This window comes from Hippopotamus amphibius, chromosome 9 (genome assembly GCF_030028045.1).
Source record: "Hippopotamus amphibius kiboko isolate mHipAmp2 chromosome 9, mHipAmp2.hap2, whole genome shotgun sequence".
Classification (NCBI taxonomy): domain Eukaryota; kingdom Metazoa; phylum Chordata; class Mammalia; order Artiodactyla; family Hippopotamidae; genus Hippopotamus; species Hippopotamus amphibius.
In genome coordinates this window covers 139,709,412-139,736,469 of record NC_080194.1, presented here as the reverse complement: position 1 = coordinate 139,736,469, position 27,058 = coordinate 139,709,412, and the positions used below count along the sequence as shown (strand labels likewise).

The 27,058-nt window shown below is 59.0% G+C and overlaps 1 protein-coding gene across 7 annotated transcripts; it reads left to right on the top strand.

Moving 5' to 3' along the window:
- Window positions 1-26,441, top strand: GRID2IP (Grid2 interacting protein). 7 transcript variants are annotated; one of them, XM_057749318.1, is made up of 21 exons: window positions 1-55; window positions 7,030-7,278; window positions 7,509-7,594; window positions 10,290-10,359; window positions 10,833-10,927; window positions 11,265-11,448; window positions 13,423-13,577; window positions 14,483-14,629; window positions 14,886-14,983; window positions 15,163-15,280; window positions 16,044-16,399; window positions 16,673-17,089; window positions 18,381-18,468; window positions 19,233-19,310; window positions 19,790-19,986; window positions 20,302-20,457; window positions 20,582-20,668; window positions 21,510-21,639; window positions 21,723-21,841; window positions 22,552-22,716; window positions 22,957-26,441. In XM_057749318.1, the coding sequence occupies exons 1-21, from the start codon at window positions 42-44 to the stop codon at window positions 23,026-23,028; spliced, it is 3,081 nt and encodes a 1,026-aa protein (XP_057605301.1). In that variant the 5' UTR covers window positions 1-41; the 3' UTR covers window positions 23,029-26,441. The 7 variants fall into 7 exon arrangements, 6 of the variants coding, with proteins under 6 accessions (XP_057605301.1, XP_057605298.1, XP_057605300.1 ...); XM_057749317.1 differs by lacking the exon at window positions 1-55 and adding an exon at window positions 4,262-4,413; XM_057749316.1 differs by lacking the exon at window positions 1-55 and adding an exon at window positions 4,262-4,413 and having other exon boundaries at window positions 14,480-14,629.
- The last annotated feature ends 617 nt before the right edge of the window (window positions 26,442-27,058 follow it).

The window sequence follows — 27,058 nt, the reverse complement described above, 5'->3', positions numbered from 1 at the left end:
GCTCTGCAGCGGAGCACAGAAGGCCACTGAAAGAGGCCACCATGAGCTGCCTGGGGTGAGTTAGGGGCCTGCCCCTTGCTGGAAAAATCTGGAAAGAAAAAAAAGTTATTTCTAGAGCCAGATTTGCAGAGCAGTTGCTGCGCTGGCGCTGAGAGCTCCCTGGGGAGGTGAGGGATGGGCAGCCCCCCACCCCGCCCCTCCGCACGAGGCTGGGCCAGGGGCCGGGCGGCCGGGCTGTCCCCTGGGAAGTTGGCACGCGTGTCTTAAGGCTGCTAGCAGCCGGACTCAGCTGGAGGCCCTCTCGGTCGCCCTCATCTCCCTCCGGCGCTGCCCGGGCTTCCGTCCTTGCCGCCTCTGCCCGGCCAGCCTGTCTGCCTCCCGGGACAGACCCCGCGCCTGCCTTTCGCGTCCGCGGCTCGTCCCCGAGCGGCCGGCAGCGGCTCAGGAAGAGCCGGGTGGAGGAGGCACACCCTGGGCACGCTGGATTTAGAGCCTGGGAAGTGGGAACCCTGGACACCTGGGGATGCCCTGTCCCCGCAGCGTCCCCGGGGCGCTGCTGGGGAGGATGAAACAGCAGCCTCTGTTGTCAGCGCGTGTCAAGTGCGACAGGAAAATTGGGGAGGCTGCTGGAGGAGGGGGCGGTGCCCAGCTGGGCTCTGCAGGGAGAGGGGCGCCCTAGCAGCGTGTCTCCAACCACCCATCCCCCACCTCCCCCCTCCCCACCCCCGGCCCCCAGGCCCGTGTACTGGGTTCCAGGGATGAAGTGGTGATCCCCACGCGGCACCTTCCCGAGAGCTCAGAGAAGCCATGGAGGAAACACAGACACAGTTTTCTGTAATTCTGAGGGCTGAGCACCAGCCGCGGGGCAGCTGAGGGCGAACTCAGCACAGGGCAGTCCGGGCAGGCTTCTCGGAGGAGGCAGAAGGTTCCAATGCTGTGGCTCAGACAGTGACCAGTGGCGTGTGGCGGTGTGTCCTGTGGAGGTGGGAGGATAGTTCATCTGTGCCAGGCATCTAGCCACACAGGTAGAGCCCGGAGTGCCAAGGTGAGGGTGGTGCCGCACAGAGCCCAACCCTGGGTACCCAGCAGTGTCGAGTGGTGACCCACCCTGCCTTAGTAGCGGCCATGAAGGGCTCTGGCCCTGGGAACCCCTGATTGAGGAGAGACAAGGTTTGAATGAGAGGTACAGCAGCCAAGGGTAGGTGAAGATACACGTGTGCACGTGTGTGTGCTTGTGTGTGCGCGCGCTTGACAGGCTGGAACCCACACAAATCACTGTGTGACCTCTGAGGGGTGGTCCAGTGGCCAAAGTGGAAGGCTTGGGGACAAAGGAGAAGGAGCAGTGAGACCATGAAGCTGGGCCATTAGCGCAGCAGCCACTAGCCACGTGTCACTCTTTAACAGTAAATGATGAATATAAAATACAATTTAAAATTCAGCTTCACAGTCTCGCCAGCCACATTGCAAGTGTGCAATGGCCACATCTGGCTGGTGGCTGCCATACAGGACAGCAAGCGTGGAGAACATGTCCACCACCATCTTGCATCATCTTGGACAGCGTGGCCTCAGCATCTTAGCCTGGCCGTGAGCATGAGATTTGGGTCAGTGGCAGGGATGTAAGTAAAGGGTCTCATCTTTCTTTACGACGGCAGTTACTCCTGCGGATCAGAGCCTAATTTGGGTCTGTCCCCAAAGGGATCCCAATTTGATGAAGTGATAAAATGACTTTCTAATTAGGACAGGCCATACAGTTTGGAAAGTGTGACGTGGTTAGGAGGGTACAGGAAAGCAAAGTCAGCTTTGTGCTCTGCTCGTATTTCAGGGAAAATGCAAAGAAGGGGAGGATTGGGGTGGGGGGACAGGCGAAGGAACCAGAGGAGGTGGTGGAGGAAGCTGGGTTTTGAATCCCGGCAGACCTAACTTGAACCCCCAGTCCACTCTCTGGCTGTGAGACCTTCAGCAGGTTCACGAACCTCTACAATTTATCCATAAAAATGGGGCCGGTCATTTCTATGTGTTCCCAGTGGGGTTTGTGGTAGGGAAGCACGTAAATGGACTCTGCCAACTGCAAGCAGAAAAGAGATTAGTTGAGCATCTGGGGGGTGGGGCGTGAGCACCTTCACCCTCTTCTGCTTTAAAGACAAGTGTCAGAGACACTATCATACAAAGTTATTCGGGAAATTCGATGACACTGTGTAGGAGGACGTGCCGGGCATCTAGCATGTGCTCAGTGAAACTGGGTTCCCCTAGGGAAGGTCTCTTTCTCCTTAGAGAAGGTTCTCGACCACGGCACTGTCGACACGTGGGGCCCAGTGGTTCTCTGTTGCTGGGGCTGCCCTGTGTGCTGTAGGATGCTGCGCTGCCTCCCGGCCTCCACTCACTAGATGCTGGTAGCAGCACACCCTCCTCCCACGTGTCATCTTGTGACAACCAAAACTGTCTCCAGACAGTGTCAGATGTCCTCTGGGGGGCACAATTACCCCCCGTTGAGAAACACTGCCCTAGTGTGATCTCCCTTTGGTAGTACCCTCTTGCTGGGGCAGACGTTTCAGCAAGACCAGCCTGGCCCACCCCACGCTGCCTTGGGTCATCAGGTCAGATGCACCAGCCCGCCGGCCCCTGTGGCGCCTCCACGGTGCTGGGGTGGTGGAGGGCCCCAAGGCAGCGAGTGCGCTGCTGGCCGTGTCTGGATTCAAGCAGGAGCATCTGCTCCGTGGTCACGTCTCCCGTGTCCACAGCAACGTGGACCGTCTCCACAGCCTCAGGCGGGCCTGGTTCTGGATGCTGGGCCATCACAGCTGATACAAAACAACAAGAAATGGATCTATCGTGATGGGACGGCTGTGCCCCTATGAACATCAGGGAGCTGTGCTCACTGTGAGGGTTTTCAGACGTTTCTCCCCCTGGCAGGGAGAGGCCAGGCCTGGGGAGGACATCGAATGAGGACGGGCTCTGACTTCGTGCTGCTGCAGGGGAGAAATGCTGCCCTAAGAGGTTGCACCAGGGTGGTGGCCTCACTGGGGCCAGGCAAGGGGGGCTGAAGTGTGTTGGGCTGCATGATATGGACAGAGGACAGAGACTGACCGCCAGGTCTGCAGGGGCCTCCTTTTAATGGGCTGCAGGAACCCACAGGCAGGACTGTGGAGGACGTTCCCCGCAAAGACTGAGATGGAGGCAAGTCCCTGGGGCTTCCTGCCTCCGCAGGTCTGGCCTCTCTGGGTGGTGGCCGCCTCCTGGTGGGAGAGAGCCTTGTGCTGAACCCCCCCTCCCCCCTCCCATTGGGATTATCCCTGAGAACCCTTCCCCAGGATGCTCTGGGCTGGCTCCCCGGCATCTATCCTTTGGTCCTCAGAATTCAGATTCTTGCCCTTTCTGGCCTGAAGCCAGGACTTGGATCAGCAAGAAATGACAATTCAGTGGGGTCCCTGGGGGCTGCTCCTGCTTTGTCTTCCAGGGCCTGGCAGGCCCAGAGCCAGAGGAAGAATCCAGACCCCCTTTCCTGTTATCTGCCTCCTCTCTTCCCCTTAGCTGGTCCTCCCCTCCCCTCTCCCAGTAGGACCCGCCCACCCCAGGGAGGCCCCCTATTCCCTGCCAGAACCCTCACCTGGGACTTGCCCCTACGCGGCTGCCCCCTCCTCACTTCCACTCACTCACCAGGTCTCAGTAACTCGACTTCCTGTGTTTTAGAATCAGGCCACTTGTCCCATCCCAACATCCTTCTCTGTGCCCCTCCCAGCATCACCCCTCCCCTGGTGCACCAAAACCTGCGGGGTACCTCCACCTCCCCTCAAATCCTTAGACCCTCCCATGTCTCCCGGCTGTTCTCAGAGTGCAGGCTGAGTGGCTGACAGTGGCATTCAAGGCCTCCCTCTCTAGCCCCTTCTCCTTTGGCGCTTCCCCCTGGGTGGACAGGGAGAGTCTCTCTGGCCGACACCTGCTGCGTCCTTGAGTCCCAGCGCAAAGGCCACCTCCTCCAGAAGGCCTTCCCAGGCTCTACTCAAGGCAGTCGGAGCTTCCTCTGAACTGTTGGGTCCGGTCTCGCTGCAGCTGGGTGCTGGGGACTCTCCGGGACGCCGCGGCCCGAGGGGTCGGAGGCGAGGCGCCTGGGGAGGGGCTCATGGATGGGGACAGAGAAGGCGGCGTGATGGCCTCGAACCGCCCCAGCTCCCGGGGAGGGGACTGAAGGGTCCCCCGGAGGGGCGGGGCGAGGCGGGGCGGGGCCACCCGAGAGGAGGCGGGCGCGGAGCGGCTGGTCCAGCCGGCTCGGGAGGGGCCGAGCGCGCTCGCCCGGCAGAGTCGCTGTGCCCTCGCTCTGCTCGCGGGCTCCGCCACCACCCCTGCCCGTCCGCACCTGCCGCGCCGCCGTCGCCGGCTCCAGATGGGGAAGGACCAGGGCTTCTCTCGGCACTTTCGGTAGTTTCCCCACCGCGCCCCGAGCCCCCGGGAACCGCACGCCCTGATGCGACGGACCCGCCTCCGACTGACCTGAAGAGGGGTGGGGCTGGGGCACTGAGGGGCTTCGCTGCCCTGGGTGGGCGCCCGCAGAGCCTGGCTGGGGGCGGGGGCTTGGGAGGGTGGACGTAAACCGGAAGGGTATTAAAGGGGCGAGTTCCCCGCGCTGGGCACCGGGAATCCGGCCGCGGCCCTAGGGGTCAGGATCCGGGTCAGGGACCAAGGGCTGGACTTGAAAAGCCCTCTTTCCTTCCTGTGACTGGACTAACCGAGGGAACTAGACAGAGAGCGAGGCAAGGAATGTGGTGGAGAGAACGGACCCTATGGGAGCCCTTGGTAGGAATCTGGAGTTGGATTTAGATCTGACCCCCCCAGAGAGAACAGAACTGACTTTGAGTGCAAGGTCATTGTGTGGCCCCGGAAAGAGCCCTGTGGCCACAGAGAAGCCTGTTGGCATAACAGGGACCTGGGAGTCCTGGGGCAGCCATAGCCAGGAGGTCAGATCAAAGGGGTATCAATGGATTGGCCACAGAGGTCCATGAGGTCCCGCTGCACCTGGATCTGATGGGCCAGTCAGTTCAGAGCAGACCAGGGCTGGGGTGCGTGGGCCCGACTGAGCCACATCGCGGGCCCACACCAGCTAGGAAGGGCATCTGGCACACCAGGCAGCCTTGGCTTCCTTCTCAGCCCCAAGGACACCAAGGAGGGAATAGGCCACCCAACCTTCTCCCACCTGTGCAGTTGGTGACCCACCATGGTTCCCACTGCAGGGGTGAGGGTGTTGGGCTGATACCTTCTGGAGCCTGGGGCTAGAGCCCAAAGTGTAAGGCAGGCAGTTTCTGACTTGTCATCTCTGCTTTGCCTGGGCATGAGGCATGTGGGGACTGTGCGGGCCAGGCGGATGGAGATGTCAGGCTCTGGAGACCTTGAGTGACCATCTGGGGGACGCGGCAGAGGCTCTGGATTTTCGGGAACCGCTGGGGCTGGGCAGGGATGAGTGTGTCAGGCCATGACTCTCCTGGCAGAGCCGAGCGGGCCATCATTCTAGCCTCCTGGTTGCCTGGAACATCCAGATCTGAAGCAGAGCTCATGGGGGGATGGGGGGTGGGGGGCAGGCCCTGAGGCACCTAACCCTCCTCCCAGAGGATCCACACCTCTTCCCTCACACCAGACAGCTTAATCTGTCCACGGGCCTTACCAAACTACCCACAGAGATCAGGGAGACTGAGTGGGGGCCACTGGGTGGCATCAGAGGGGTTGCATTTCAGCTGGCTGCAAGGCCACTGCTCCCTCCCCTCCTCCCATGCCCTTGGCACTGGCTCCTGGTCAAAAGAACAGGGAAGGGAGCCGTGGGATGCAGCCAGAGAGGCCTCACTAGCAAGCAGACCTTCAGGGGCCCTCAGCAGAGCCCTGCCACTGTGCCGAGGCCAGAGGCTGGGCTTCCATCTCAGCTGTGCCAAGGGCAGCTGCGTAAGCCTGGAAAGTTACAGATCCTCTCTGAGCTGCAGATTCCGCTGCCATGGGCCAGGGAGTCCACCAGGATGTTAACTGATGCCATTACTCAGAGGTGTGGGTGGGCCACTGGTGGACCCCCGTTTACTGAGTCACTGAGTCCCAGCCATGTGCTGATCCCTGGCTGGTCACTGTGGCTCACAGCCAAGCTGCAGACCCAGCCCTCCCAGAGCTTCCAGCCTTGTGAAAGAGACCTGCAGGAAACATTCCAGGCTGTGGACCCCAACAGGGAACCGTGCGAGCCTCCCCACTGCCTCTCATCAGTTTCAGGGCGACTCCTTTGAGAGCAGGGACCACAGTGCCTTCAGCTTGGAAGTTTAGCACCTGGCTGACACAGATAGCAGGGACTTCCTAAAACGTGTTGGATTGAACTGGAGGAAAGCCAGTGTTGGGTGTTGAAGGTGAGCCCAGTTCAGCTAGGAGAGCACAGAGAGTGTGCTGGGCAGAGGGGACAGCCTGGGCAAGAGCCTATGAGACAGGACTGGATGTGGTGGTACCCGCACATTCTGAGGCAGCAGCAGCAGCGAAGGCTGGCGGGAGAAGCAAGCTGGAAGACCGGAAGTCTGATGAGGGTCTGGGCGAAGTCTGACCCCGGAGCGGATTGTGGCTTCAGTTTTCTCCAGCAGAGTTGCCTGGAGTCAGGCGGGGAGATGGTGGGTAGAGGGGACCCCTGGCTGGGGCTTGGCCTGGCTGGTGCGAGGGCATGTGATGAGGGAGCCCAGGAGAAGCCAGAGATGGGAAGACAGAAACAAGAGGAGGAACGGGTCCACGGATGGGCTTTGAGGGCCCTGAAGCTCTCGAGGCCAGAGTAATGGGGACAGTGGGAAGGAGCAGGGCGCGGTGGTCCTCGTGTGGCCCGGGCCCGTTGGGGCGCAAGTCCGGGCGCCGAGGGGGACACTAGGGTGTCGGCTGCTGATACCCCCGTCACCCCTGGGTGGAGGGCAGAGCCGAGGGCGGCGCCCACAGCAAGTTAAGGTTAGGGTTAGGGTTAAGTTTGGGCCGAGGTTTGCCAAGTTCGGGGCGCGATCAGGGGGCGCGCCCAGACTCTGCGGTCCTTCCGCGCAGGATCTTCATCCCCAAGAAGCACCGGGCGCGCTTCGACGAGGTGGTGTCGCAGGGTTTGCTGGGCAAGCTGTGCCGCGCCCGGCGGGCGCAGGGCGCGCAGCGGCTGCGCCGGAGCCGCAGCGAGGAGCGGCCGGAGCGCCTCCTGGTGTCCACGCGCGCCAGCGCCGCCCCCCGCCGTCCGGACGAGCCGCCCCCGCGCAAGGCGGCCTCTCTGCTCGGCGGCCGCGCCGGCCCCGGGGGCGCGCGCAGGTACCCGGGATGCGCGGGCGCAGGCTGCGGACGCCTCTCGGTGGGTGGGCTCGGGATGGAGACCCGGGCAGAGGGCGCGGGGTCAAAACGAGGACACCTGGGGGTTGGGGTCCAGGAGACGTTAAGGGGAGCGGGACACGGGACCTCTCCATCTCCTGCACCCCCAGGCTCCTCTCCCCAGGGAAAGGCACACGACGGGTCCCCCCACCCCGCCCCTTCTTTCTCCGCAGGACGGTCCGAGTCTACAAGGGCAACAAGAGCTTCGGCTTCACGCTGCGCGGCCACGGACCTGTCTGGATCGAGTCTGTCCTGCCTGGTGAGGGGTGGGTGGGTTGTTCAGGATGAGGTGAAGGAGTCTGTTAGGCCAATGCTCAGCAACCCCTCCCCCCTTCAGGTACCAACCTCAAGTAGCCTGTGTCCTCTAAGTGTCCCAGAGCAGCAGATCCAAGTCATCCATCTTCCCCAGTCAAGGCAAACCCCCTCCAAGTTCAGGGTCACCCCTGAGCCAGGTAAGCCAAGTTCTCCATCGAGACTTCCTATGCCCACAGAGAGGACTAGCGGCACTGCCTGAGACACTGGGGCAGCCGGGACAGAGCTGGGGTCTGCCCAGGCTGAGCCCCAGACAACATTTCCTGTGCTGACTGCCCACTGGGAACTGGGCACTTGCTGGGCACTTGCAGGGCTTCAGGGCCTCTTCCCGCTATGCAGCCCCTAGCCCCCAGCCCCCCAAATCTGGACTACCCTCCTCTCCCACCTGGCCAGCCCCCTCCTGCTCCTGGAATGATGCATCTTGAAGAAGGCAGCGTCTTCTGAGTAAAGGAATTCATCCTTTCCGCCCTTCCAGTGAGGGGTTGAGGGGAGGGAGGGAAGAAACTCATTTCTTGTGAAGCCCACCCATTCCCTCATGGAAGGTCTCCACAGGCAGATGTGTCTCCTGGTGCTAAATTAAGCTCTCCCTGCTTGTAAGCAGCCCACAGGGCTGGGCCACCTGCTCTCTCCTGCCCCCGTCCCCTCCCAGCACCTGAACACGATGCTCCCAGTGATGCAGCCCCATCCGTGCGCCTGCTGTTGCTGAGTTCTTTCTGCCCTTCTGCATCTCACGTCTTCAGAGCATAGATTTGTGGGAAGGGCTCTTCTGACCCCTGGGAAAGTGCCTCGGTGCTTTTGCATCACTGTTTCAGCCATCAGATCATTCTGAGACCCAGTCATTCTTGGATTTGTGCATCACTAAGTCACTGACACACTGTTGTAGAGAAAAGGCCCAAGGCTGCTCCCTGGGGAGCTTCCTCTAGACATGATTAATCTCTCCTCCTTGGAAATGTCTCTTCCACCTGTGCCATCACCCCCACCCCCAGCTCCCTGCCTCTCTGACATGTGTAGCCAGAGATACTCGGCCTGGGGCCATGTTAAAATCCAGGTGTGCTGTTCTCCCCAACCCAACCTCCAGGCTGGTGACCCCATGCCTTCCTCATCATAGGAAGTCAAATGGGTGCTTCAATGGGAACTTTTATAAATGGGGAAATTGAGGCCTCGAGAGACTCTAGCAAATCAGGGACCAGAAGCTGGGGTCTCCTGACTCCTGGTCCAGTGGCCTCTAATCCCCTGCTACTATCCCTCTGGCCTACCCACCCCAGCCTGGCCCAAGCTTCCAGGCAGGCCCTGGTGGATTCATCACCATTGCCTTCTCCCCCTTTTCAGTCCCAGGAAAAAAAAAAACTCTCCCTGGTCTCCTCTCCCAGGAAGTCTTCCCTGATCATTCCCCTTCCTCTCCTGACAATCCCCACCTCAGGAGAGAAGCAACTGCTCGCAGTCTGAGAGAATATTTAGGCATCTATCATTTCCCCCCACTTGCTTCCAAATTAAATTTAGAGTGATGACTAACAGAAGAGGCAGAAAGAAAGAAAAATCTGTATCCACAGGAGCAAACTTAGCAGCTGCCCCTTCTCCAGGTATCAGGTACTAGGTTAGGGCTGACCTGCAGGGCCATGAAGGCAAAGAGAGAATTAGCTGCTCCCATATGCTGAAAATGTAGGTTTTATTATTCAGATACGGTGAGGCCAACAGTCCGGTGATGACTGCCATTGAAAAGATGGTGTGTTACAGCTCCCAAGAGGAAGGGGCACGGCACACCATGCCACAAAGGGCCGCACAGGGAAGCACAGGGTCAGCCAGGAGGCAGAGGGAGCAAGGGGAAAACAAGAGCCTTTATTGTTTTTTTGTTGCTGTGCGTGTGTGCGTGCGCGTTGGTGGGGGTGGGAGAAGGAAGGGGTGAAGCAGGGTAAGCCAGCTAAGCAGGTTTAGGGTCAACTAGTTTGAGCAAGTTCAGAGGACTCCGAGGCATGAGGGCTGTCCCTGGTTGTCTGGCGCGTGCCCTGGGTGATGAGGGCAGGGGGACACTGGCCCAGAGCGTGTGAGCCCCACAGAGGAGGGGTGGGGACGGGCTCAGCATTGGTTGGTTTACACGGGAAAGATGTGCTTGTAGACCGCTCATGTACCATCTCTAGCGATTGGCTAGCTCTGGAGAGACCGTCCCTCCAGTGTCAGCAAGGCCCCAAGATGTCAAAACATGATTAATTCATCATGCTTCCCAGCCTGAGGGAGGAGCCTCCCTCTAGACAGACACATGTTCTCCTAGTGACAAAGGCACAGAGGGATCTACGATGTGGACCTTCATATGAGGGGCTGAGAATAGAGTATAAGTGGGGTGCTCTATGGGTGTGCAGGTGCTGCAGGAGTACTGCTCTCAAGACTCTCGTTTTGTCTGCTCTCCTCCCCCAGCTCAGGGCTGACCGGTGGTCCACGCCAGTCCCGAGCGCTCCCGCCCTCGTCAGGGGATCACTCCCTGCTTGGAGCAGCCAGAGCAGAGGGGCACTGGGTCTAACGTGGGGATTGCTGCCCTGAATTTAGCTGTCTGCCACCCATCCTGCGTCTCGCCTGTAAAACAGGAGAATGACACGGGGATTCCCCCAGCGGGGCCTGCTCAGCTGATCACACCCTCTCCTTGCTTCCAGGGAGCCCGGCTGACAATGCTTCCCTCAAATCGGGCGACCGGATCCTCTTCCTCAATGGACTGGACATGAGGTCAGAGGCTCCTGGGGACACCGGAGCTTGGTGGCAAGCAGTCCCCAGGACTCCTGACTCTTGGACACCCTGGCCATGGGCTCCTGACCAGTTGGTCCCCAGCTTGTCCCTCTTCCTACGGGAAGTCTTGAATCCACCCTCCCACCCTCTCCAGGATGTCAGATTGTCCTTCCAACCGGGAAACACCCCAGCTCCAGGCAGGGGGCACAGAGTTGAATGTATCCTGTGTGTCTTACCCTTCAGGGGGACCCTGCCCAGGGGTGGCGTGAAGATGACCCCTTCTGTACCCAGAAGTGTCCAGCTGGCCCTGGACCTGGAGCTTCTCCTGCAGAGAGGCAGGGCCCTGGCATCTGGTCCTGGCCCAGCTGTGGTCTTGCTGCCTGGCCTCCACCGGCAGGACAGGGAGGTCTGGCGGGTGGCCGTGGGCAGGACTTATCCTGGGTAGGCCCACCTGGGCCATCTCTGTTCGGCAGGAACTGCTCCCACGACAAGGTGGTGTCCATGCTGCAGGGCAGCGGTGCAATGCCCACGCTGGTGGTGGAGGAGGGGCTCGTCCCATTTGCCAGCGGTGAGACCCTCTCTGTCCCTTGGCTGCCTTGGCCCACAGAGACCCTGCTGGGGTTGCCATGGGGGGGATTTACGCGTCTACAGAGGACTCCGCTTTTCCCCCAGGCCTGCAGCTTCCCTCCCCAGGTGGTGCTCTAAAACCCAATGGGGCGGCCTCAGGAACACTGCCCGGGGCTCGGGCTCCAGCCCATCCTCAGCCTGGGCAGCAGGGGTGTGCCTCCCAGTGCAGGGCGCTCACGCCCACTCGGGAGGTCTCCTGGCCCAAGCTGCCTGGAACACCGAGCCTGGCCTGGGGGCTCTGAGTCACCTGGGCCTCTCCTTCCCATGGCCCCCCACAGACTCCGACTCGATGGATTCCCCCAACCCGTCATCGGCGCTCACCTCCCTGCAGTGGGTGGCGGAGATCCTGCCGTCCAGCATCCGAGTGCAGGGGAGGACCTTCAGCCAGCAGCTGGAGCACCTGCTCACGCCCCCCGAGCGCTATGGGGTCTGCCGGGCCCTTGAGAGCTTCTTCCAGCACAGGTGGTGGTGGGGACCTGCCCTGGGTGGACCCCGAATCCTGCCCAGCTCACCACCCGGGGCTCCCTGCCTGAGCTTCCTACGCCCCCTTCTCCTGACGGAGGCTCAAGGGGCCCCGGGGCGGGGCGGGGAGGCGGAAACGGGCCTGCCCTAGAACAAACCCTGACTCTGACACCTCGCAGCCACGTGACCTGGGCAAGTCACAGCCTTCTCTGTAAAGTGAAGCAGGCAGTGACCCCCTGCAGCGTTGTTGGCGGGAACCTCAGAACATCCCGCCCCCGCCGTGGGCACTCGCCACTGGCCGGGCCTGTTAGGGTTGATTTAGCATCTTTCTTTTTGCACCTCAGCAGCAGCGGGAGCGTTTATTACACTCCTCAGCCCAGAGGGTCGTTTCATGGTCCGTGCAAAGCCAATCACTTGTTCATTCCCTTTTTTGTTTGTTTGTTTGTTTAAACAGAAATGTATACTTGTTGAAATGTAATTCACATACTGTACAATTCACCCATTTGAATGTACAATGCACTGGTTTTTAGTGTGTTCACAAATGCGTGCAGCCATCATCACACTCAACTTTAGAACATTTTCATCACCTCAAAAAGAAGCCCCAACCCTTCCGCTGTCCCTGCCCCCTCCCTACACTTCACCTTCACCTTAAGCCACCACTAATCTACTTCCTATCTTGGCAGATTTCCCTGTTCCGGGCATTTGATATGATGGAATCATCCAGTATGTGGACTTTCATGTCTGGTTTCTTTCCTTTAGCATGTTTTTGACATTCATCCAAGTTACAGCACCCACAGTCGGCCCTCCATACCTGTAGGTTCTGCATCCACAGATTCAACCAATCACGGATCAAATATATTTGGGGGAAAAAATTCTAGAAAGTTCCAAAAAGCAAAACTTGAATTTGCCAGAGTTCCCTGTATGTTTCAGATACCGATTCCTTGTGGATTTTAGACGTTGTAAATATTTTCTCCCATTTGTTACTCTATTATCACTCCTGTGGTATCTAATATTAACGGGTTCACGTTGTGCTTCTTTGAGCAAGTATTCTTGATTTTGTGTCATCACATTCAATACATTTGGGGCCTTATGGCTTTGGCTTTTGAAATTCTGTTTAAGAAGTCTTTCCCTGCCCCTTGGTCAAAAGATATCTCCTGCATTATCTTCTATTAATTGCATCAGTGTAGCTTCCACACTTTGGTCTTTTATCCACTTAGAGTTCATCTTTGTGTGTGGTGTTATGTGAGGATCAGTTTTATTTTTTCCATATAATGCAGGGATCAGCAAACAATTTCTAGAAAGGTTCAGATAACAAATATTTTAGGCTTTGCAACCCATACAATCTCCGTTGAAACCATTCAGCTCTGCTGTTGTAACTTGAAAACAGCCACAGACAAAATATAAACCAATAGGCGTGACCATGTTCCAATAAAACTTGCTTTACAAAAACAGGTGGTGGGCCAAATGTTGGGCCTTGGGCCATCATTTGCCAGTCCCTGATATAGTGAGTCAGTTTTCCTAGTACATTCTATATGTTTTAATCTTCACAATGATTCCATGCGGTAGATGTTTGTTTGGCCATGCAACACAAACACAGCTTGCAGGATCTCTGTTCCCCAGCCAGGGACTGAACCCAGGCCACAGCAGGGAAAGTCTGGAATCCTAACCACTAGGCAACCAGGGAACTCCCGGTAGATGCTATTTTCATCTCCCATTTTACAGAGAAGGAAATTGATACACAGAGAAATTAGTAACTTGCGAAAAGTCACTTGGCTGGTAAGTGGCAGAGCTGGGATTTGAGTCTGGGCAGCCTGTCTGCTGAGCTTGTCTTCCTGCCCACTTCTCTGTCTTGGGGAGGTGGGGAAGGGCACGAGGCTGAATTCCATGGCCTGGAAGTGCCCCCCTTGTCCCCCACCCTGCACCTCTGGAGAACCCCTGAGCCATGAACCCTTTGCTCCTGCACCCCGCACCCAGGAACATCGACACACTCATCGTCGATGTCTACCCGGTGCTGGACACGCCCGCCAAGCAGGTCCTGTGGCAGTTCATCTACCAGCTGCTGACTTACGAGGAGCAGGAGCTCTGCCAGGAGAAACTCGCCTGCTTCCTGGGCTACACGGCCATGACCGGTAAGCAGCCCCTCCCCTGCCCAGCCCACTGGTGAAGGCCAGCTGGCCAGGGCCCCCCCACACGCAGATGTGCCCATGTGTCCCGGAGATACACGCCCAGTACACACAGGCTGGCCCCACACTTGGCCCCATGGATCTGCTTTCCCAGATTGACCCTTAAAGCAGCATCACCTTAGACTTTACACACCCCACCTAATGCCCGGCCTCTCAGGTTTCTCACCCACAGAAGGAGGGTGACCACAGTGCCTGTGCTTTGCACCCTGGGAGGCGTGGCACACACCAAGAAGTTCGTGTGGACACTGTTCACAGACCCGGATCATGAGCACACAGCCAGGTCACACCTGCCCGGAGGGCTCTGAAGCCCACAGACTCACACAAGCTCCCCGCTGGTGCCCACGTGCCCACACCACATACACATCTCATCTCATAGGCTGTGGGCATCGAAAGTGGGCCAAACCCTGGGCACCTGCTCCTCCCTGCCTGCACATCTCCTACGTGCTGGTCCTTGGCACCCACTCACCCTGGTCCTGGGTTCCCAGTTTGTTGCGGGGGTGAGGGTCTGAGCTCAGGTGCAGACTGGGCAGCAGACGTCCCACACATCTGCCCTGACCTGGAAACTTCCGTTTCACCCTGCAAGCCCCTATGGGCAGCAGTGCCTGGGTGTTGAGACCTAGGAATCATGGGGTCCTGGACTCTCGCCATGAGAAAGGGCCACCTCCGCCCGGCTTCCCACGTGCCTCCTGTGCGTGGCGCCCCGCTTCTCATCGCAGCGTTTCCCCTGACCGCTGTCCTAGAGCCGAGCAGGGCTGGGCTCGCAGTTGGGGGCCCTTACCCTCCTTGTGTTTGGAGGCTCCTTGTCTGGCTGAGAGGACTAGGGGCCTGTCTCCCGTTTTGTCCCGCAGCAGAGCCGGAGCCCGCACTGGACCTGGAGCCCGAGCCCGAGCCGACGCCCGAGCCGACGCCTGAGCCCCAGCCCCGGAGCTCCCTCAGGGCCTCCTCCATGTGCCGCCGCAGCCTCCGGTCCCAGGGCCTGGAGGCCAGCCTCAGCTGTGGTGAGGCCCTGGACCAAAAGCCTGGAGTGGCTGGGAGGGTGTGACCGGGGCTCGGTTTTCCCACCTGCAAAGTGGGCTTGGCAGATGAGCCATCCCCGGGAGTGGGCTGAGAGGTGGCCCCCCAGTGTCTGCAGGGCTTGGCGGTTCATTCTCCAGGGCCCTCCGGTGGGTCTGGGCTGGGGCCTGAGCCTTAGAGCCCAGAGGCGGTCACTCGACCACCCCTGTTGTGGACTCAAGCCTCCCGATCGCCCGGCAGGTCCCAGCGACTGCCCGGAGATGCCTCTCCCTCTGATCCCAGGCGAGCGCCAGGCGGGCGATGGCACGTCCCTGCCCGAGACGCCCAACCCCAAGATGGTGAGCCCTTCTCCCTGCCCTGCTTTTGGCGTCAGTGGGGAGCTGGGAATGGGTGGCCCGTGGAGCTGGGGCAGACCCTGGCCTCCCAGACCACCCAGGCCCGGCCTCTGAGGCCATGTTAGGGCCATGCGGGGGAGGCGCGGGCAGGCCAGACGGATCCCCCCCTCCTCTCCCCAAAGATGTCAGCGGTCTACGCAGAGCTTGAGTCCCGACTGAGCAGCAGCTTCAAAGGGAAGATGGGGACCACCTCCAGATCCCGTGCCTCCCCACCAGTGCCCAGCACGGCAGGCACAGCAGGTAGGGGCTGGCCAGCCCCGGCTGCTGAGGGCAGCTCTGGCCTCCGGCTTCCTGGCTGGCTGGGTGTTACCCCCACCTCCAGGCATATCCCTGGACCTCCGTCTTTGCCCATGGCCATGGGACTGAATGCTGGGGAACCCTGGCAGCCTCCATGGCTCGGGGCCATCAAGGTCAGGGTTGTCCTGGCCCTTCCATGTCCCCTCTGATCCTCACCCGCACGGTGGATCTAGAAAAGCAGAGGGCTGCTGCCATAGGAGTCCCCAAGTTAGCGAGTGACTGTTGGATAGACTACGGAGCGCGTGCATTGCTCTGTGAATGGCACAGCTGGGAAGATGGTTGCTCACAGACACACGATGCTTTCTCTGCAGTTCAGAAGGCAGGACCTCTGGGTGATACCTCTGTGAGCCAAGGGCTTGCTGGGTGTGGGAGATGCCCTATGACCTTCGGTCTGCAGACCCGCTCACCCTTGCCTTCTGTTCAGTGGGCTCTGGGTGGGACCCTGGAATCCTCTCCAAGATGAGCTGGAGTCGGCCTGCCCTGGGGCCAAGCAGTGCTCCCCATGCCCGCTCTGGCCTTTAATCACGTCAGAGAAGAGCCTGCGGAGGCAGAGTCACCCAGGGTCTTCCTGCACTGCCTCTGGAGAGGGAAAGGAAGGTGCCCAGGGACACAGAGCCAACCCACCCCGGGCCCCTCCCCTCCAGCCTGCACCTGGAACCCAGGTACTGACCCAAGAGGGGTCCTCACGCTCCATCCCTCACCCCAGGGCCCAGGACCCTGTCCAACGTCTCGTGGCCCAGCGAGCAGCTCCTGCCCTCCCCCTGCTACTACCCGCTGTGCTCAGAGGGCCTGGCCTCCCCCAGCAGCTCCGAGTCTCACCCCTACGCCAGCCTGGACAGCAGCAGGGCGCCATCCCCACAGCCGGGCCCCGGGCCTATCCACTCCGACAGCCCCCCCAGCCCGGACCCCGGCCACCCGCCCAGCCGCAGGAAGCTCTTCACGTTCTCCCGCCCTGTGCGAAGCCGGGATACTGACCGCTTCCTGGATGCGCTGAGTGAGCAGCTGGGGCCCCGGGTCACCATCGTGGATGATTTCCTGAGCCCCGAGAATGACTACGAGGAGGTAAGCACGCAGGCAGATGTGTCCCGAGCTCCCGCGAGACCTGCTGCCGGGGATATGCCCCAGGCTCCCCTCTCCCTGCCCCAGTCCATCCTAGAATCAGTACCAGGATACCCCACTCCCTGGCTGAAGCTATCCCACCCTCGGCTCAAGCTATGACACTGATTGCCATCCCCTCCCCCGCCCCAGGCTGTCCCACTCTCCCTCACCTTGGCCCAGGGTCCAGTCGCCCTGGGCCCAGCCTGGCCCTCCCCTCGCCTTGCTTTGTCCCCTCAGATGAGCTTCCATGATGACCAGGGCAGCTTCGTCACCAACGAGAGGAGCAGTGCCAGCGAGTGCATCAGCAGCAGTGAGGAAGGCAGCTCCCTGACCTACTCCTCCATCTCTGACCACATCCCCCCGCCCCCACTCAGCCCCCCGCCCCCGCCCCCCCTGCCCTTCCATGACCCCAAGCCCAGCTCCCGCATCGCTGATGTTCCCCGGGGCCCCGCTCCGACGCTGGCCAAGCCCCTCACCCAACTCGGCCACCCCGTCCCTCCACCGCCGCCGCCACCCCTGCCCCCACCTGTCCCCTGTGCACCCCCCATGCTGTCCCGGGGCCTGGGCCACCGCCGCAGTGAGACCAGCCACATGAGCGTCAAGCGCCTGCGGTGGGAGCAGGTGGAGAACTCCGAAGGCACCATCTGGGGACAGGTAGGTGACCTGGGGACCAGGAGTACCCTGCACCAGGGGAGGTGGTTTGGGCAGCAGTAGAGAAGGCAAGACCCATCTCTGGGCCTCTGCCAACATCAGCTGAACGTCCTCTGGTCCTCCCCATCCTGAGCAGAGGATGCATGAGGCCCAGCCCGCCCTTGGTGGTCGACACGGGCACTGAAGCCCAATCTGCGTCCCTAAGCCAGTGACACTCTGGGGACACCCAGAAAGAAGCACCACACTCACCCTTGAAACCTCTTACTCGAGATGTGACTAGCTCCTTTAGGCTCCTAGAGCAGAGAGAGAGACATATGGTTAGAGAGTCACAGACCTTGGAACTGACCGTCTACTGTGAGTAGTTTATTCACAGGAGCCAAGACTGAAGGATTTTTAAAAGGGTAGCTGGTCCAAACCCCTGCACACCAGCCTCCACCCTTTCACTTTGATGCTTGAATTTTCTCCCAAACAACACTGCCAGTATATACTTGAACACCTTCAGTGATGGGGAACTCACTCCCTGTCAAGGCATCCCTTCCCTCCTTTCCCTATCCATCCTTGTATTGCTCTGAAATTGTATCTCGCCAAGATCCCCATGCCCTGCTTTCTGTCCCGCCCTTTGAAATCAGGCAGAGTAAGTATATTTCCTTATCCACAGACCAACCAGCCTGTCGGATGAGCAGGGTTCACCCCATCCCTTTTCTTTAGGTCATTCCCCTAGAATGTGGTTTCTAGCCCCATAGTCTGTCAAAGGGCAGGTCCCAAATGGAACTCCCCATGAGGCTTCACCAGTTCAGAGGAGAAAACAGGCCCTCCTCTCCTTTGACCTGGACATCATACTCCTTTTAATACGGCCTGGGAACCCTCCAGCTTCTGGGGCTGCCCCATCTCAGTGCTCCTTCCCACCATCATCCTCAGCTTTAGTCCTTTCCTCTTCTTGGGACCAACAGCGTGTCCTCACAGGCAGCCACACTCTGTTGGGGTGTGCTTGTCATTTTTTCCCATTGCCACTTCCTGGGGCCCCTTTATAGCGCCCCCCACGCCCTGCTCCAGCACTTGCTGGCCTCTGCATGGAGAGTGTTCCCAGCGTGAGTGTTGTTGACCACCAGCCCAGCTGGCTCACCGCCTGGTTGGCTTAGCTTCTCCTGCAGTGTCCTCCTTCCCCCCGGGTTTATTCCAGGGCTTGATGGAGGCTCTCCATCCGGGAGCTCCCAGGGCAGCTCTTGGGGGGGGGGGCAGTTCTTCCTTGCTCTGAACCGCCCCCTCCCTCCCCTTCCCTCCCCCTCCCTCGCAGCTCGGGGAAGACTCTGACTATGATAAGCTGAGCGACATGGTGAAATACCTCGACCTGGAGCTGCATTTTGGCACCCAGAAACCTGCTAGTGAGTGGCCTGGGGGCTCCAGGGGAACCCAGATACCAGGTCCTCTGTGCAGCCCACCCACTGCCTTCTGTGGCATCCAAGGCTTAGCCTGCCATTTATTTACTGTGTCCCTGAGTTATTGACCTTCTCAGAGTGTCAGGTTTCCCACCTCAAACTAGAGATAATAATAGCTGACATGTATTGCATGTTTACTAAATGTCAGACACCCTTGTTTCTAAATTAATCCTGTGACAATTCTGTAAGGTAGGGACTGTGGTCGCCCCAACTTCTTGATGAGGAAGCACAGAGAGGCTAGGTAATTTGCTCAAAATCACACAGCCAGAAAAAGGTAGACAAAAATCCCTTCTAATCTCTCTCTCCCCTAACCCCCCTTGGGGCATCTCCCTATAGTTGTTGGGTGGGGCTCCAGGCAGCCAGGGATATTGTGTGTGGAAAGTGGTCCTGGGATCAAAGAGAAAGGCCGTTGTCCATCCAGCAAGCATCTGCAAGGTTGAGAGGTGATTGGTTCTCCTTATGGGATCGGCTCAGTCCCAAGGGCCCAGGGGAGAGCGGGTGGGGAGGACCACGTGCCACAACACGCACACCGTGCCAGACTGGACCCCAGAGTTGATGAGTGAGGGGAGTGTGGACACCTGGAGCTCATTCAGTCAAGTCCGTGGTCCGGGTGTGGGGGGAGGTCTGGGCTGTGGCCGCACCCCTCCTGGGCTCTCGCACAGCAGCCTCAGTCTAGCCTCCCCTCATTAAACCATCAGTTTTCCTTCCAGAGCCAGTGCCCGGGCCTGAGCCCTTCAGGAAGAAGGAGGTGGTGGAGATCCTGTCCCACAAGAAGGCCTACAACACCTGTGAGGGGCTGGGAACACCTAGGGGTTGTGGGGGGCAGGACGCGAGACCCTCGGGGCCGCAGAGGCTCGGATCCACCCCGGCGGATGGTAGAGATTAGGCCGTGGGGGCCTCCAACACCTGCCTCCTGGCTGGGTGAACACCCCGTCCCAGGTGCCCCTGCCAGGCGGATCCCAGCGGCGCGCAGGTGCCGGCCTGGTCCCACCCCCAGCGGCCCCGCCCTCATCCTGCAATCGGCCCCTCAGTTCCGGCCCCGCCTCGAGCCGCAGCCTCTCCTCCGCGCCTCTCAGGACCCTCCCCAGCCCCGGCTCCACAGGCCCCGCCCAGTGCTAGGTCCGCCTCCTGGGGGGCCCGCCCCCGCCTCCTCCGCGCCGGCTCCCGCCCCGCCCTGTCCCTTGCCCGCCCCCGACAGCACCCCCGCGGCCCGCGTGGGTCTGGAAGCCGCGGCCCCGGCCGGGCTCACCCTGCGCGCCGCCCGCAGCCATCCTGCTGGCGCACCTGAAGCTGAGCCCGGCCGAGCTGCGGCAGGTGCTGATGAGCATGGAGCCCCGGCGCCTGGAGCCCGCGCACCTGGCGCAGCTGCTGCTCTTCGCGCCCGACGCCGACGAGGAGCAGCGCTACCAGGCCTTCCGCGAGGCGCCCGGCCGCCTCAGCGAGCCCGACCAGTTCGTCCTGCAGGTGCCGCGGCCGTGACCCGCGCCCGGGGTCAGGGGTGCTGCCCGGCGGCCTCGCCCTCCTCTGTCGCGGCTCTCGCTTTCTGCCCTTGTGCGTGGGTCTCGCTCCCGCCGCCGCGCTCACACCGCCGAGTCCCGATTTTACACCTTTAGCCGCCAGGTCTCACTCGGGGTCCAAGGTAGATGGGAGGAGGATGCCCCCTAGAAGCTGTGCTCAAGGTCCTAAGGGAACGCCGGGCAGCTCGCTGATCCCCGCCCCAGGCCGCCCCGGGGCAAGCGGGTCTCCGATGGATGAATCCTGGCCCTGCTTTCGCTGCAGATGCTGTCGGTTCCCGAATACAGGACCCGCCTGCGCAGCCTCCACTTCCAGGCCACCCTCCAGGAGAAGACGGAAGAGATCCGGGGCAGCCTGCAGTGCGTGCGCCAGGCCTCGCTCGAGCTCAAGAACAGCCGGAAGCTCGCCAAGATCCTGGAGGTCAGGGCCACCCCATCTCAGATCACTCTGCCTGCCCCTCTGCCCCCTGGGGCTTCTGGCCTGGAGGCTCGTCCTGAGAGGGGCCTGGGAGTGGGGGAGGACATGCCCACCTTTCTCCCCACAGTTCGTGTTGGCCATGGGCAACTATCTCAACGATGGACAGCCCAGAACCAACAAGACCACGGGTTTCAAGATCAACTTCCTGACAGAGGTGAGGGGCTGCTCAGGCAGTTGTCCATTTCTTTGCTCTACACTTGAGGCCCTTCTCCCAGGGAGGAAGAGCTGGCTGCCAGCAGGCCAGGATGTAACAGAAGCAAAGGTTGGGGGTTGAGGGCGTGGGGGCAAGGTGGCTTCTCCAAGCCAAGCCTCAAGATCTGGAAAAGTGGAGTGGTGGGGGAGGAGGGGCAGGGACAGAGGCTCCAGGAGGAAGGGGAGAGCCCCACCTGGTAGATTCTGTGCCCTCGACACAAGCAGCATTGTCAGGCCGGTCCTACCCCAGAAAGATCTAGGATCAGAGAAAGAACAGCTCACATATCAAGCCTCTCCCCTGTGTTTCTGGGACTTTTCTCCACGAAGCCTTTAGTTGTTTTTAAAAAGAAGAAGAAAAACTCCCTTTATAGATATGAATGGTTCAGGGTGTCTGAGGCTCAGAAGGGCCACAGATGGTTCCAGAAAACCACAAAAGGGAAGAACTGGGAGCAATGCTCCCCACTTTTGCTGGGGTTAGAGAATCTTGGACTCTATCTGCTGACGAGGGCAAACTCACAAGAACAGAAAAACTTAGAGGGCCTCGCCAGGTGGGGGCAGGGGGCCTGGTTTCGGGGGGGATCTCAAAGATCTGGGCCAGGGAACAGGCCTGTGGCATCCCAGCAGATAAGAGTTTCAGAGTAAGGATTTCTAACCACCGGTTTATGAGCTTTGGCGTTGAAGGGTGTTGGGGGCTGGGAACTGATGCCACAGCCCAGGGGAGGCAGGGCTGAGAGCACCTGAGCCCGTGTGATCAGGAATCTGATGGGGTCCTTGAGGAGGATGTGTGTTGGGGTTACTTGCAGTTGAACTCCACCAAGACGGTGGACGGGAAGTCCACCTTCCTGCACATCCTTGCCAAATCGCTGAGCCAGCACTTCCCCGAACTCCTGGGCTTTGCTCAGGACCTGCCCACCGTGCCCTTGGCTGCCAAAGGTAGGCTGCGTGGATGGGTGGGGAGACAGAGGCCCTGCCATCTGGGCCGGGAGAGTCACGAGGCTCTGTCGCCTTCCCTCCAGTGAACCAACGGGCCCTGACCAGTGACCTGGCTGACCTCCATGGCACCATTGGTGATATACAGGCCGCCTGCCAGAGCATGTCCCCCTCCAGTGAGGACAGGTTTGCTGTGGTCATGGCGGTATCCTGTCCCAGTGCCACAGTGGACCCTGGGGGTGGGGGGGCAGGTCAGATAGAGCTGGCTATACCTCCAGTGGCCACTGCAGACCCCGTGTCCCAGCAGAGATTCCGGGCAGGGGCTGCTGTGGGTCCAGGAGTTCTGGAAGGGGGTCCGTCTTAGGTTATTTAGAATCCAGGTGCTTATGCCAAGTCTGTGTGTAACTGAGAAACTCTTCTCATTGGCCTAAAGCCACTACCTTGCCCCATCTGTCCTCGGGGGCAGCAGAGCCCGGACTGAAGTCACAAGATACAGGGAGAGGCTTGTCAGGACTGGCCAGCCAGGCAGTCAGGAGAGAGGAATGTCCCCACTGAGCAGAGTGACCAATGCTATGGAAAAAGAGACAGAGAAAGGGAGAAAGGCTTAGAGAGTGATAGGGACCACTCTAAGTGGATGGCTGGGGAAGAAAGGAGGGTGGTAGCATCTGAGCAGAGCCAAGAGGGAAGAGAGAGCTGCCCCACAGAGAGAGGAGCAAGTGAAAGGTCTGAGGCTGGGCTGGATAGGGCCGGTTTCAGGACAAGCTTGGAGGGCAGTGGACAAAGGGACTGAAGCCTCTGACCAGGGCATGGTGCCCAGGAGAGCAAAGGGCCTGGGGTAGACTGGAGTGGCTGCTGTCACTGTCTGGGGACCTGCGCAGGGGACCTGGGGCGGTTTCCTTAACAGAGGCCCATCAGTCCTTCCTGGAGACAGCCCAGCCGGTGCTGCGGGCGCTGGACGGGCTGCAGCGGGAGGCCACGGAGGAGCTGGACAAGGCCCTGGCCTTCTTCGGTGAAGATTCCAAAGCCACCACTTCCGAGGCCTTCTTTGGCATCTTTGCGGAGTTCATGAGCAAGTTCGAGGTGAGCCCTGGTGGGAGGCCCTGAGGAGAGGGCAGGGCCAAAGGTCAAATGAGGGGGGTCCTCTGCGAAGCCCGGGGTGGGAAAGGGCACCCAGTGAGTGACACGCGCCCCCACGGGGGTGGGGGGGAGGCGGAAGTAGGTCTCTGCCCTGAAGTTGGGGTAGTGGGGAGACGAGGGGGGGCGGGGAGACGAGCCGGGACCACTGACCAATCCCCTCCCCACGTGCTCCTCCGTCCCCAGCGAGCGCTCAGCGACCTGCAGGCTGGGGAGGGCACGCGCAGCTCGGGGATGGTTTCGCCCCTGGCCTGGTGACGGCGGCGGCCTCGCGTCCTCTGCGGCCGAGCGCGGAGCGGACGCCGGAGGTTGCGCCCGAGAGGGCCTCCCAGACGCCGCCGGGGTGGCCCCGAGCGGCCCCGGTGCGGGAGTGGGGCCCAGCCACCCGAGCATCTCCAGCTACCTCAGCCGTCGAGCTGCGGCTGAGCCCGGGGCTCCGAGCGTTGGGGGCGCCGGGGGCCAGAGCCGGTGCGCCGACTCCGCCGCATGAACCACCCGCTGCCAGGTCCCGCCGGCTTCCCGCGCTTTGTCCCCCGCTGTCCCCCTCCGCCCCCGCCCCTGGGCCTTCCAGCAAGGGCTGGCTGTGCGCGCCTTCAGTACATCGGGATCCCGGGGAGGGGGCGCTGCCACCAGCCGGTGGATTTGGAAGTGGCCACGGCACTAGGGCGGCGTCTTGGCCAGAGTGTGCCAGGCCCCAAGGAAGGACGTCTGAACCTCTCCTGATCCTGCTGCTAGTGGGCCCAGGGTCCCCGTTGCAGAGCACAGACCCCACAGACCTCGGACTCTGGAGGAGGCAGACGCCCTTGAAGGTGCCACACCAGTGGGCGTGATAAGGCCCAGAGGTCTCTCACCCAGCCTGGCCTCCTGGGGCTACTTGGAAGAAGGCAGGCAGGCTGGAAGGAGAGCCCCAAGTACAGGGACCTGCGGGTAGAGGGGTGGGGTAGGTGAGCACCTAGCCTGGGTCTTGGAACCTGGAAGAAACTTCAGTTGGCTGCATCCCAGAACTGAGCCAGGCAGGAGAGAAGCTGGGCAGAGATACAGGGAAGGATTAGGAAGACTCTATGACAGACTGCAGCACTGAGGTTTTTATCCCGCAGACAAACTTAAATCCAGTTTACAAGTGGTCACTTGGAAGTGGGGCGTCTGCAAGTGGGGGGGATGTCAAGGTGGGGCAGAGAGAACAGAGAGATGCTGAGGTGATGGATGAGCAGGACGTGGAGGCTGGTTGCCAGGTTTCTCACCTGGGTGGGTGGTGATGATGTTCCCTGGAACAGGCCATGTGAGCAGAGCAGGCTTAGAGGCAGTAACGCCATCTGGGACATACTTGGGATCCCAGAGTCTGTTTTTGTTTTTTTGGTTTTTTTCATTTTATTTATTTATTATATTTTTGGGGGGTACACCAAGTTCAATCATCTGTTTTTATACACATATCCCCGTATTCCCTCCCTCCCTCGACTCCCCCCCACCCTCCCCGTCCCAGTCCTCTAAGGCATCATCCATCCTCCGGTTGAACTCCTTTTGTTATACAGCAACTTCCCACTGGCTATCTGTTTTACAGTTGGTAGTATATATATGTCTGTGCTACTCTCTCACTTCGTCTCAGCTTCCCCTTCACCCCCTGCCCCCCCAAACCTTGAGTTCTCCAGTCCATTCTCTGCATCTGCGTCCTTGTTCTTGTCTTGTCACTCCAGAGTCTGTTTTACATGTGTGCCTGGAGCCCCTGGTGAGGAATGGCGATGAAGGAGGGGGTCACCTGGATGCTGGGAGCAGGGGGATGCTGGGGGCATCCTTTCCTTTCTTTGTTTCATCCTTTCCCTTCTCCAGTCGACAAATCCAGGGTCAGGCAGCTTCCTGTTACCTCTTCCCATAACTCCAGAGAAGTCTGAAATGGGCTTTAGAACCCATCTTTTGGATTTTTTTTCCCTCCCACTATGATTGAATAGCTAGTGTTGCCCCTGGACAGTATTTGGGACCCATTCAGTTCTTCCCAGTCTCCCACAGGCCCCTCTTTGAGGCCACGTATGTTCTTTCTTTGTTCCCCACTCACAGCCACCATATAAAAATGTCTAAACCAAATTGTGTAATTTGGGGCGGGGTGGGGGAGGAAAAGTACCCAGGTGTGGCTCGGGGAGGGCATTTCTCCCCAGCAGCTCAAGCTGGATAATTTCCGTGAGTTCCCAAAGCCTTTGTCTATGAGAAACATGTCAGAAGATCCATTAAAATCCCCGCATGAGATCCATAGAAATTAGACTCCACCAGGCTAGGAATAGGCATGACCCTCCAGGCCCAGGTGGCCTGTATGGCATTTTCCCGCAAATGAGAAACACACACCCTCTCCAGGTAGATCCAGCCCACACCAGGGGACCCAGGTTGGCAAGCCAATCACTAGCTGGGTTTTCTCCCTGTAATGCCTTATAACTGTTACCTATTTCCCACACAATGCTGTGTAACAAACTGTCCCAAAACTCAATGACTTGAAACGGCAGCCACTACTGCTCTTGAGTCCATAGATCACCTGGGCAGTTCTGTTCTGATCTGGGCTGGGCTCAGTGGACTCACCTGTGTGTCTATAGTCTTCTGTGGGTCAGCTGGGCAGCTTTGCTAGTCATGCAGGGCTCTTTTCACATCTGGGGCCTTGGCTGGGACAGTGGAGATGGCTTCATGTGGTCTCTCATCCTCCAGCCAAATAGCCGGGACAGTTCACATGGTAGAGGTAGGGGCCCAAGAGAGCAAGCAAAGGCACATAAGACCCCTGGAAGCCTAACCTCAGAACTGTCACACCATCCCTTTTGCCACATTATATTGTCAAAGCAAGTGACAAGGCCAGCCCAGATTCTAGGGGAGGGGAATAGGCTCCCCTCTTGATAAGAGATGCTGCAAAACCACATGGCAGAGGGTGTGGATTCAGGATCAGGTAGAGAGTCAGGGCCATTGTTGCCATCGGTCTAGTATATGTCTCCCTAGACAGTCACCCTGGTGCTCATCCCAGCCTCCTTAGAATGCTCAGTGGCCCCAGTCCTCCCTGGGCCCAGCACAGCTCTGATTACCCATCCTCATGTGTCCTCCAGGTGCCATGCTTTTCATTCTCTCTTACCTAGTCACCCATAAATTACCTGACTTCTCTCCAGATACACTCAGTCCAGGGGCAGCAGTGGGCTCTGCCTGGGCCTACCTAGCAACCAGTCTCCCTTCTGCTGGGGAAACCCCCTGTTTTTCCTTTGGGAAATTATCCCTCCTCTGCTCCCAGACCTTGAAATGTTGCTGATTGGATTAAGGATGGTCCTGTGACTCTGGCTGGATGACTCAAAGTCAATTTAAGACTCAAGTTAGAAGTGTTTGGAAAAGGAGGCTCCTTACTTCTGGATGAATTGTTGGGTGTATAGTGGGTGAAATCCTGGAAGGAGCTGCCAGGACCACCATGTTGAGGGCACCTGCCTGGGTGTAAAACCAATACAGAAGAAAAGGAGAGAAGACCACTCCATCCATCTCTCTGTCCCTGGATCCAACTGTGCCTGAAGCAGACATCCCAACTTTTCAGTTTCCAAGCCAACAAACTCCCCCGCCACTTGTGAATTTTTTTTAATTTCTTTTAATTTTTTGGCTTAGGCTGGTTTGAATGGGTTTGTCACTTGCAACACTAAGAGGGTTGACTAATACACTCCTCAACAGATGGTTATAGATGTTCAGTCTTTTAACATTCTCAGTGCATTCTCTTCATTCATAAATGCATTCGCCAATACCATTGACTGCCTACTGTGTGCCAGGCACGATGCTGGGTGCAGATATCTTATGCATCAGCCTCTCTGAGTTTGGTTTCATAAGGTGATATTTCATGGTGATTCTACACGCGAGTCAGTACGAAGCCCTAAATGTGAGCCAGTATGTGCGTCATACCCCCACCCCATTCCTCACCAAATGACAAGGCGTGACAAGCAGGAATGTGTTTCACTCTCAATAATGCTAACAAAATAGCATAGCCCAGTTACACACCACCTTTCCTAATAACAGTCTGTTCATGTTTACTAGGTAGTACGCTCCATGTTTTTACATATTTCATTTTACTTTCACAGTGACCCTCTGAGGTGGGTTTTCTTATCTCCTTTTTACAAATAAAAAGTCTAAAATTCAGGAAGGTTATGTGACTTGCTTGATGGACAATCAAGTCTGTCTAAATCCAAAGCCCATCCTCTGAGTGGAAATATCTTCTTTGTTTTGCTTAACATGATTTTTAAAAACGTCTATCAGCATTCCAGGGGCCACAGATGCTGGTGACGTCAACATAAAGAAG